The following is a 12014-nucleotide window of genomic DNA, read 5'->3' on the forward strand; positions in this document are numbered from 1 at the left end:
AGCTATACAAGGAGATTGTGTTGTTTCGATGCATATATGTATTACAACCCCAATTGTTTCATCTCTACCGGTCCTCTGCACTCCTCACTAGTCCCCTTCCCATGGTAGTCTTGGCCGGTTCAAAATTTCTATATTCATTCCTGTACAGTGTGCACATCAACCACATTCAAGTTTCTAGTTTCCTTCCCTTGCCCTATCCCTCCAGTGTGAGGCCTGCCCTTAGTATGACCCATGCCCAAAAACATTACTGCATTTGTTTTGGATCTATAATCCGCATATGAGGGCAACATGTGGCTTTTGGTCTTCTGAGCCTGGCTAACTTCACTTATGATGATGCTCTCCAGTTCCATCCATTTACACACGAATGACAAAATTTCATTCTTCTTTGTGGCTGAGTAGAATTCCATTATGTATAAATACCATATTTTCTTGATTTATTCATTAGTTATGAGGCATCTTGGCTGTTTCCAGGGCTTGGCTATTGTGAATAGTGCTGCAATAAACATGGGTGTGCAGGTGTTCTTGTTGTAACCTGACTCACATTCCTTCCAGTATATCCCTAGGAGTGGTATTGCTGGATCATATGGCAGATCTGTTTTTAGTTTTTTAAGTAGCCTCCATATTTTTTCCATAGTGGTTGTACTAGCTTACATTCCCACCAGCAGTGTATGAAGATTCCTTTTTCCCTGCATCCTCATCAACATTTGTTGTTTGCATTCTTGATGGGAGCTATTCTAACAGGAGTGAGGTAAAATTTTAGTGTGGTTTTGATTTGCGTTTACTTTCTGGCCAGGGATGGTAAATATTTTTTCAGCCATTTGGACTTCTTCCTTTGAAAAAGTTCTGTTTTGTTCAGTTGCCTGTTTCTTTATTAGGTCATTGGTTTTTTGGGACTTTAGTTTTTTGAGCTCCTTGTATATTCTGGTTGTTAGTGCCTTGTCTGATGTATAGCTAGCAAAGATTTTCTCCCATTCTGTGGGTGGCCTCTTTAGAGACCATTTCTTTTGTTGTGCAGAAGTTTTTAAATTTCATGTAGTCCCATTTTCCCATCCTTTCTTTTAGTTGCTGAGTTGCTTGACGTCTACTGAGGGAGTCCTTGCGATACTGATCACTTCCAGTGTGTTCCCTGATCTTCCCTGTACTAACTTCAAGGTTTCAGGTCTGATATTAACATCCTTAATTCACTTTGCCTTGATGCTTGTATATGGTGACAAGCATGGATCTAGTTTCAGTTTTCTGTAGGCAGATATCCAGTTTTCCCAGCAACATTTCTTGAAGAGGCTGTCTTTTCTCAATTGTATGTTTTTGGCAACTTTTTCAAAAATTAGGTGGGCGTAGCTGAGTGGATTCATATCTGAGTCCTCTATTCTGTTCCATTGGTCTCCATATCCTTGTGTCAGCACAATGGTGTATTTACTGCTATGCCTCTGTAGCATAGTTTGAAGTTGGGTATTGTGATACTTCCATTTTTGCTCTTTTGCTCAGTATTGCCTTGGCTATTGGTAGTCTTTTATTTTCCAAATGAACTTTACGGTAGATTTTTTCAATCTCTGTGATGAATATCACCGGGATTTTGATGGGAATTGTGTTGAACATATAGACTGCTTTTGGTAGTATAGCCATTTTTACTATGTTGATTCTACCAATCCATGAGCACTGGGATGAAGTTGACTTGGTTATTGTGTATGTTTTTTCTGATATGGTGTTGGATTTTGTTTGCCAATATTTCATTGAAGATTTTTATATTAGAAGATGTAAAGGAGATTGGCCTGCAGTTTTCCTTTTTGAATGTGTCCTTGTCCAGTTTTGGGATGAGTGTAATACTGGCTTCATAAAGTGAGTTATGCAGTGTTCCCTCCCTTTCTATTTTGTGGAAAAGTTTAAGGAGTGTTGTATTAGTTCTTTAAAGGTCTGGTAGAATTCAGCAGAGAATCTGTCAGGTCCTGGACTTTTCATTTTTGGGAGACTCTATTGCTGCTTCAGTTTCATTGCATGTTATAGCATTGTTTAGGTGATTAATATCCTCTTGGTTCAGTTTTGGATGGTCATAAGTATCTAGAAATTTGTCTATTTCCTCAAGATTTTCCAATTTATTTGAATATAGGTTCTCAAAGTAGTCCCTGATGATTTCCTGGATTTCCTTGATGTTTGTTATCGCCCCTTTTTCATTTCTGATTTTACTAATTTGAGTCTTTTACTTCCTCATTTTAGTAAGATTTGGCATCAGTTTGCCAATCTTGTTTATTTTTTTTCAAAGAACCAGCTTTTTGCTTTGTTGATTCTTTGTATTTTTTTAGTCTCTATTTCATTAATTTCAGCCCTTATTTTTATTATTTCTCTCCTCTGCTTGTTTTGGGTTTTGCTTGTTCTTGCTTTCCTAGGTGGCACTCCTTTATTAATGACCTAACATCTGTGAACAAAACAAAATTCTTGCCCTATGGAATGTGCATTAGGAAAACTGAGATTGGGAAACTGTTAATCCTTAAGAGGTGTCTCTTTGGCTCAGAAGTCAGAAGGTGCCTTCTCATATTTCAGAAGTCAAAGCTTCACGACCAAACTGACATCTTTTCCCTACTTTAGAAAAGTTGGTTTAGGCCAGGTGCTGTGGCTCAAGTCTGTAAGCATAGATACTCAGGAAGTGGATATCAGTAGGAATTCTGTTCAAAACCAGCCAGGGAAAAATATTTGTGAGATCCCATCTCACCAATGGTTTTGGGTGGTAGCATTCATCTGTCATCCCAGCCATGATAGGAAGCACAACTGGGAGGATCTCTGTCTATGCCAATCTCAAGATAACCAAAGCTAAAAGGGGGCATAGCTCAAGTGGTAGAATGCCTTCCGATAAGCACACTCTGTGTTCAAACCCCACTACTGCCAAAAAAGGAAAAAGTTGGCTTAAAATATCAATTAATACAAATCCAGTTCAAATATTTTCCCATAATCTTTTTAGTCATATTTTAAAATCAAATGGTTTTTGAGTGACTTTGTCTTACAAGTTCATTACGATATGCATTTTACATGTAAAATTTTACTATTCTTATAGCCTGGTGCTTAATTCCTCTTTCAGTTGTCTAATGTGAGCAGCAGTCTTCACTGGATACACTGTTACTATGCACATAGTTATTTTCTTAAAGTTGCTCAGCAACAATTATTCAATATTCACCTCCTTTCATCTTTAGCATTAAAATAATTTGAAACACTGAAAACAGGTCTCTAGCATTGAAACCTGTTATTTCTTTGCTAAAATATCATGAATTAATCTTATAATCTGTACAAAAATAATTTCTTAAAGCCCTTCATAATTGTCAGTTTGTCTCAGCCTTTTTGCCTGTTTCTATAGGTCAGTTTCAGAGATATTCAAACAAAAAACTAGTTGGAATAAATTAGCATTTTCAGATTCACTAATCATAATAGTAAAGGTATATTTATTGACTAAATAAATTCTGAAGATGAAAGGGTAAAAAACACATTAGATAAATTCTGAAAATGAAAGGGTAAAAAATGTGGTTAGTCCTGATAAACTTACCATCCTGTTCAAATTCTTCAAATTAAATAATTTTATATGAATCTAATTATATCACCAAGGCCTTATACAGGTCTCCCATCAAAAGAATTAATTAGTGACCAAAGGGAAAATTAAAAACCCTCAAAGATTATTCACTGAAAAATCAACTTTTTGAGAAACATCAATATAAAAGGTGTCAAAGGATACAAAATAAGGAGCTTTATTAAATAAAAGCAACAAGCACAAATACAAAAGTAACCATTGTGGTTACATTCCATCTTAAGCAGGTGTGTTCTTACACTGCATGTTGAACAAGTTTATGAAATGACATGAGTAATTCAAAATTGGAAGTTTATGTTAAAAGAAAAAAAAACTAATCATACTAAGTGAAAAAACTTGTGGTTGCTCCTTAATTGAAATAAAATAATTTCTACTTTATTGGTTTTATTCATTCGAGGTTTGTTCGAGTCTGTTTTTTATACAGTAGTGGAAATTAATACCAGTAACTCATCAGAATTTCCCAGAGAGTTTTCTTAAAATACAAATGCCCAGGTCCTATTCCACATGGAATCTTCAGGATAAGTCCCTGCTAATTTGTGCTTTTTAAAAATCTAACATACTTAATGGTGAACACTCTCCTTTAAGGTTCAGTATTCTTTGTGTTGGTGGGAGGAAGAGCTCCATATTACACCCATTCTTTCTTCCCAAGTCTTTCAGAACATCCATTTAGAGAGTACATTTCATTCCTCCATTCTCCTACTCTGACCAATTGTCTGTCTCACTCAGAAATTTTAACTGGTTTAAAAATGGAAGCGAATGAAGTATATGTATAACTTGAAGAATAATTATACTCATATAGATGCAATCCTGTTTAGAATATAAAACATTTCCACCCAGGATCTCAGAAGTCCCCATGTACTTATTTCAAGCACAGTGTTGTTCACCCCCATTGAGTTAACCATTATTCTAATTTTTTAACTATCATTTACTTGGTTCTCTTTATATTTTTATCACTAATGTCTATATCACTCACAATATTGTATCTTTTGAGTCTGTTTTCCAACTTTTAAAAAAATGTATTCATACATACACATTTGCATTTGACTTCTTTTGGTCAATAATGAATTTATGAAAGCAATAGTTCAGTAAGGTTCATTGCTATATAACCATAACTGCCCATTCTACTGTTGTGGTATTAGAATTGTTTTGGTTGCTACAATAACTTTTATATCATCATTTTGTATAGTATTACTCCACACTTGCACAAGATTGTCTAGGACTGGTTTGTGAGTTGTAAAGTAATATTAGTAACAGTAATAATGATAGTGATCACTTCAGAGTGTTTATTATATTCCAGCTACTATTCTGAACATTTCATATGGGTTAACTCATAATCCTTACAACATTATCATGAGAGTAAAAACTGGTTCATGGGAGAGAGATGGAGACAATTCCTTACTCTTTTCATGTATGAAGTTTTCGTGATTAAGATCATAGAGCTGGGGAGATGGAATTCAAAGCCATGTGGTTGGCAGCAGTGTCTGTCTTCAAACGCCCACTGGTACATTAACATTGTAACTCATTGGAGTATGTACAAGCATCTTTAAATTTTCTAAAGAATGTCAGACTTTTCAAGAAAAGTTATACTAATTGACACTTCTACCAGCAGAAGAGTTTCCATTTCTTCCCATCTTTGCCTTCATTTGTTATTGTCAGACTTTTCAATCTGGATCAGATTACATGATGGGATTGCAATTTCATTATGATTTATATTTCATTATGCCTATTTCAAATATGAAGAAGTAGCATGTTTCTGTATTTATATGCATTCATTCTTCCTTTACAGTCAGAGCTTGTTTTAGAAGTCCTTTCCTATTGTGGTATTTTGAAGATATTCTCTTATTTTCTTCAAGTGTTGATGTAACTTTCACATTATGATCTTTGGAAATCTACAACCAATTCTAAAGATTGTTTTCTCAGAAAAATACCCCACTTGGGGCTGGGGGGAGTGTGGTTCACTGCTAAAGCCTTCACCTAGCATGTGCAAGTCTATGGGTTCCATTCCAGCACTGCAAATACTAAGTCCCAGAACTACTTATGGACAAATAGTCCTTTCTCCATTGTAGTGCAATGTGTCACTGCCAATCAATAAAATACATCCCCCTGAGTTATATCCCCACTATTAACTAAACCTTCTCTTATACTGACACCTAGTAGGGTGTCAGTCCTAATGCAATGTTCTTTAAGTTTTAGCAAGGATTTATTTTAGTATAACAGAATAAAGTAGGGAAAAGTGGAGAAAAATAGGGAGAAATTTCCTGTTCTCCAAGCAGGAAATGGGAGCATTGCTATTCTTAAGCTTGCCTTGGTTTATTCCTGACCCTTTGCAATTCTGTGTAATTTTTAAAGTTTGTCAATTAAGAATAAAAATATTTGGACTTTTGATAACAATTGTGTTAAAACTATAGAACTTCAAAGGATAAATTAATATATTAATAATATTTAAACTTTCAATCCTTCAGCATGGGGTACCTCTAAGTCTCAAGCATCTTTAAGAAAAATTTTACCATTTCCTCCAGAGAATTTTGAACATCTTTGGTTATTGGTTTCTAAGTATTTCATATTTGTTAGTGAAATACTCTTATAAATTTGCATGCTGTTTATTGCCATAGGGTAGAAATACAATTGATTTTTGTATAATATTTGTATAGATGCATATTAAAATCTTATTATAATACTTTGTAGATTTTTAAAATTTTCTACAGAAAAACATATTATCTGAAACTGTCAGTTTTGAGTTGAAAGAAGGACTGATGACAGAAATCCTTGCCTTTTCCCAGTCTCAAAAAGAAACCTTTGAGAATTCATCACAGTCACTGCAGATGTGAGGTAGAAACCCTCTAATTGAAGTGCCCTCCATGCCTAGTTTAAGAACATGTATATCGGGGGAGAAATGAACCAAGCCTTGTATGCACATATGAATAATAAAAGAAAAATGAAAAAAAAAAAAAAAGAACATGTATATCAGGAATAAATGTTAAATGTTTAGCAAATGCTTTTTCTCCACCTCTTGAGATGATCATGATCAAATCTCTTTAGTTTCATTGTCTGGTAGGTAATAGTAATTAATTTTCTCATGAAAAATAAAATAAAAACTCTTTGGGTTCTTGGCACCAACCTGCCAAGATCATGGTGTCTCATCACAGATCTATCTTGTGAATAGTTTGGGATTTTGTGTCTATGGTCCTAAGTGAAATTGGGCAGTAACTTTCCTTTCTCATACTTCATTTGGTATCAGATATTTGAGGATGTGATAAAATGAATTAGGGAGTCTCCCTCTTTTTCTATTCTCTGGAAGGGTTTAAGTTTGGAATTATTTATTTCCTGAATATTTAACAGTACTCACCAAAGAAGTCATTTAGGTTTGGAATTTTCTTTCTAGAAATATTTTAAACTACTGAGTCAATTACTTCCATGGCTATAGAATCATCCTTTAAACTACTTTGGTAAGTTGTTTTTCAAAAAGTTTGTTCATTCCTTCTGCATGTTACAAATTTATTGGCTTTATATTGTTCATAATATAAATAAATACCACGACAGAAATAGTGGTGTCCTCTTTGGTTCCTGTGTAGGTTGTGTGTGCCTGCTGTCTTTATCATGATTAAATTTTCCAGGAGTCTATCACTGTTGTGGTAAGCTTCATAAAAACAGAGTATACTTTTGATTTTTAAACCTCTTTTTATTTTCTTTGAATTTGTGTTGTTTTTCTAACTTACTCAGATTCTTCTCTTAGTAATATTCAGCTTTTCTTTGTTTCTATAGACACACATAGGTCCATCAATTTCCTCCACATGGTGTGTTAGTTGTAATGCATAAATTTTATTAAGCATTTTCACTATTCCCCAGTTGCACTTACATTCCAGTTTCCACTTGGGTTCTTCTCTGACTCAAGGGCTATTTAGAATTGTGTTAATTTTCCAAAATATGGGGGCTGATGAAATCATTTGCTTACTAGGTAAATGCCAGTTCAAAACTATCTTCCTAGTGAATCGAGCCTTTCATTTTATTAAGTGACTCTTTATCCCTAGCAATTTCTGCCTTAACATTTTTTCAGATATAGCTACATCAATTTTCTGTTTGTGCATATAACTTATGTTCAAACTTTCAATATTTTATGCAATTGTAACAGCATGCAATTTGCTTCATTTTTCTTTACTTGCATAACAGTCCATTTATATGTAATGCAATTACTTACATATTTGTGTCACATCTATTATATTAGTCTGTTTTCTGTTAACAGCACAATATTACAGTCTGGATAAGTTATACAAGTTTATTTTGCTCCACAGTTCTGGTCCAAGGTTGAGAGATACATCTGGTGATGGCTGGTCTTCTTGCTACAGGAGGTCCAAGGCAGCTGAGGGCATAACATGGAGAGACAGGGAGCTCATGTGTGTGTCCCAATCTCTTTCCCACTTCTTATAAAGTCACCAATATCCAATCATGGGGGAACCTCCCTGATCACCTTATCTAATACTAGTCCTCTCCCAAAGGCCTCGCCTCTAAACAATCAGATTAAGTTTCTACTCTCTTAATACTTCACAATGGGGACTAAACTCCAACATAAATTTCAGAGGAGTCAAACCATTATCAAACCATAGCATCTATTATCTTTTTATCCTGCTTCATTTATGTTTATGATTTTCATTCCATTTTCCCTTATACTAGCTTTAAATATATATACTAATTTCCTTTTAACAATCATTTGAAGTGGTTGCACTGGAAATCATGTTTACATTTAAAATTATGTCAGTCAGTACCTTCATTCTCTTCTCAGACCATTCATTTATAGCACTTACTTCAACCACTACCCTATCAACCTTATGTATAATTCATGTGTATTTTAAATCTCTCATTTTTCAACTGCATGAAGAAACACTATTGCTCCATTTGGCAAATACACCTTTAGATTCATACATATTTACACTGGTATTTTATTCTTTCTTTATTCACTTTCCTACTACATAGAGCACATGCTTTAGGCTTTCCTTTAGAAAGTCTAAATCTGCAGGTGACAACCTTACTCTTATTTTGTTGTCTGAAACCATATTCCACCATCATTCTTAATATATATTTACTTGCACATATTTTGTTCTTAACACATTAAATAGTAACTCAACTGGTTTCTGGTTTGTTTTCTTTTGAGAAGTCAGCTGAAGGTCTACCTGGAAGATTCAAGTTACCACTTCAGCCCCCTGCATCTTGCACTGCAATTTCTGCTGCTTACAAGGGTCTACTGAGATACAGCATTCACTATGTTACATGAAATGCAATGATTACCTATCAATAGGCAGCAAGGGTCAATGGTAGCCTAGCATTCATGACTACCCAGCCCCACAAGGTTCAGGAAAACTGCTCAGGGCAGGAGTCTCATCTGTACTCACCCCACTTGCATTGTAAGTTCCTGGAAGGCAGTACATCCTGGATTTTTATATCTTAGAGGTGACCTGATATGCTGAGCTACTGTGTAGAAGGAACAGAGGCTAGGCTATGTTGTATAGCCCCTCCTTATCTCCACTTTTTTTTTTTTTGCAGAACCAGGGCTTGAACTCAGGGCCTACACCTTGAGCCACTCCACCAGCCCTTTTTGTGTTACGTATTTTCAAGATAGGGTTTCATGAACTAACTGCACAGGCTGGCTTTGAACTGTGATGTTCCTGACCTCTGCCTCCTACATGGCTAGGATTACAGGCGTGAGCCACTGGCACTGGGCTTAACTCCGGATTTTGCATTACCAGCACCTTTTTCCTATGAACTACAATTGGGAAAGAGAGAAAGAGTTGAGTCACCCACCATACAGGGACTTGCCCTGCACTTGCCGATGTTCTTTTGAAGGTTAACTGGAACTTTTGCTTGGCAGCTTGAACAAACTTTTGTCTTTGGCATTCTACTGTTTCACTACCCTGCGACCGAGGATTTCAGATCTTCCTGTTTAGGTTAAGTTTGTGCACTGGTATTTTTGATTTGGAAAATTCTCAAATATTCCTTCTGTCCCATTTTGTTTCTTTCAGCACTTCTGTTCTCAAGCTACTTCTCTGCACAGCATGCTGGATAATTTCCTCTGTCCTGTATTGCAGTCACGAACTCTAATCTCATGTCCAGCTCATCTTCTGTTGAACCTGTACACTGAGGTTTAATTTTTATTCTACTTTTTCAGTTTTAGAAGTTCTACTTGGTTCTTTTTGAAAGAACCAAGTCATTACTAGTCATAATGTATAAGGCCTTGTTTCCTATAGACATTTTAAGCAACTTTTATGCTTAAACATATGGTTTGTATTATACACATGCTAATTCCAATATGTGAGTTTTCTGGTGGTCTGTCTCCACTGTCTTAGTTGTGGTGCTAGCTTATTATGTGGAGGTTATTTATTTAAACTTGAGACACTCACATTCCCAGGCAAATTATGTGTGACCCTGGTATTCTCCAAAAATATCACCAGGCATTTCTCTGGGTCCATTTTTACATAACTTTTAGTTTAAATTTTGTATTAGTGCTCAAATGACTTGAATTTGTGATGGTATACAACTTTTCACAAGCACTGTCACTCTTAGAGTACAGTCCTTAGGGCCTTGACTCTAAGGAAAAAGTGTTTATGATTTTCTTCTACTTCGGGTAGGCGCTAATCTTAGTCTTCTGCCCACAGTATTCCTAAAGACAAGAAAAACCAAACCTGAAATTCTCCCTAAGGGCAGAAGAGGCAGCAGCAGTCTATCTTAGCAAGACTGGCCTTATAATTACTTAATCTCTTATGACATTGCTAGCTCCTAGATGTCTAAAATGCTTTTTCCTATTCTACCTAAGTTTTAGTTTTCAGTAGGAACTGCCCAGATGAGGACAGTCTGCCACATTACTGAAAAGGAAGTCTAATACATTTTGAAAATTCTATGTATTTCATAGCATCTTTTCTCACTTTTTACAGAATTTCCCATGTCACTGAAAATTCTTTGTAAACCTAAAGGAACTCACTGTCTAGGGTGGTTCACTCTGCTTCACATGCTTTGACCCTCTGGTGGGCCAGCCCAGACTCGTTTCCATGGCAGTATGGCAGGTTTCCAGTAGCACAGGTGGAGGCGTGCCAGGCCTTGAGGACTAGACCCTAAATCTGCATAATGTCCCTACCCTATTCTTTTGAGCAAACCAAGTCACAAGTCCAGTCTAGATTTGAAGAACTGGCAAAGATCCATATATTGCATCCATACCATCTAAAAATAATACTTCACCAAAACTGAAATAATAAATTTTGGGCATTCTCAAACCAAAATAAAATATTTTAAAAACGAACAATAGTTGAAATAAGAAGTTCTGAATTTTGTTTCATTATGCTTTATTGTATTTACTAAAGTTTTGGTTCTGTAGACTCAGTAAGACTAAATTGCCGACCGGGTTTAGTAGCTTCGTTCATCAGCTCATGCAACTGTCCAATCTGCTCATCCCGAAAGTCATCGAGTTTTTCTTCTGGGAGAGAGATGCCAAAGCATGTTTTCTCAGATGAATTTTTTCTGTTGTCTTTAGCTTGTTGCCATAATACTGCTGCATACACCTAGTAAAAAGAAAGAAATCAAGGTTGTAGGTTGAAAATGAGACCTATGTTCACATAGTGAACTATGTAGATTGAAGGATTCTAATTCCAAGTCACCTATTTTTCTCCATCATTAAATTTTTCATATTTGGTTAGGAAGAAACAATATAATCAGATCTTTACCATTCAGTGATAATTTTAGCAAAGTTCTTAACCTGTAAATAAGTGATGGAGGAGACTGATGGTTTCGGAAACATGCATGTACTAGCCAAAACAGTATACAAATTCTTCTGGGACCATAGCTTTCATCAGAGGGTCTTCATGACTAAAAGTGGGTCCCAAAATTCACTGTCTTTCCTGTTTTCAACTAAAAATTTAAAACACTAAGAAAATTTTTAAACTCTTTAATAATTAACAGTCATCTTTGTCAAGAAAATAATCTGTATTCTTCATGTGGTGATTTGTTCTTAGTCATCATCTTCAGCCTAAACTTCCAACGATCTTCAGTGACACAGACTCTTTAATGGGGCAGGAAGTAGCAATGTACTTCAGCTGCTGAAGTTAAAGACTGTTTACACACTGATAAGTGAATGAAGTGGAACTCTTAAAGATGCTGCTGCTCAAACTGGCCTGAGATTCTTCAATTTCTTCTAATTGCTAGATTTCCAGCATCATTGAAGCAGCTTTTGTTTTTACCCAAGCATTCCAAACTTTCACTTGGATTGGAAATAAATATTTTTTTCATGCTACAAAAATTCATGTCATAAAATTACAAAACAACATTTGCACATATCTTAAGCTTTATTAATTCCACTTCTAAGAATGTGTCTATGATATTTAAGATAAGTCTTTGTTGTGGGGTGGGTGTTTCACAGTATCTCTGGTCTCTAACCACCAGATGCCAGCAGCAGCCCTCCCTCCTGATAATG

The 12014-nt window shown here is 35.6% G+C and overlaps 1 protein-coding gene across 1 annotated transcript in view; it reads right to left on the reverse strand.

The window, feature by feature from the left end:
- Positions 1-10873: 10873 nt before the first annotated feature.
- Positions 10874-12014, reverse strand: part of Sdhaf3 (succinate dehydrogenase complex assembly factor 3) — an 80497-nt gene continuing 79356 nt past the window's right edge. The window contains exon 2 of the mRNA XM_020169823.2: positions 10874-11106. Within this exon, the coding sequence (XP_020025412.2) occupies positions 10903-11106 (204 nt within the window). The 3' untranslated portion in view covers positions 10874-10902. The remainder of the gene's footprint in view (positions 11107-12014) is intronic.

This window comes from Castor canadensis, chromosome 2 (genome assembly GCF_047511655.1).
Source record: "Castor canadensis chromosome 2, mCasCan1.hap1v2, whole genome shotgun sequence".
Taxonomy (NCBI): domain Eukaryota; kingdom Metazoa; phylum Chordata; class Mammalia; order Rodentia; family Castoridae; genus Castor; species Castor canadensis.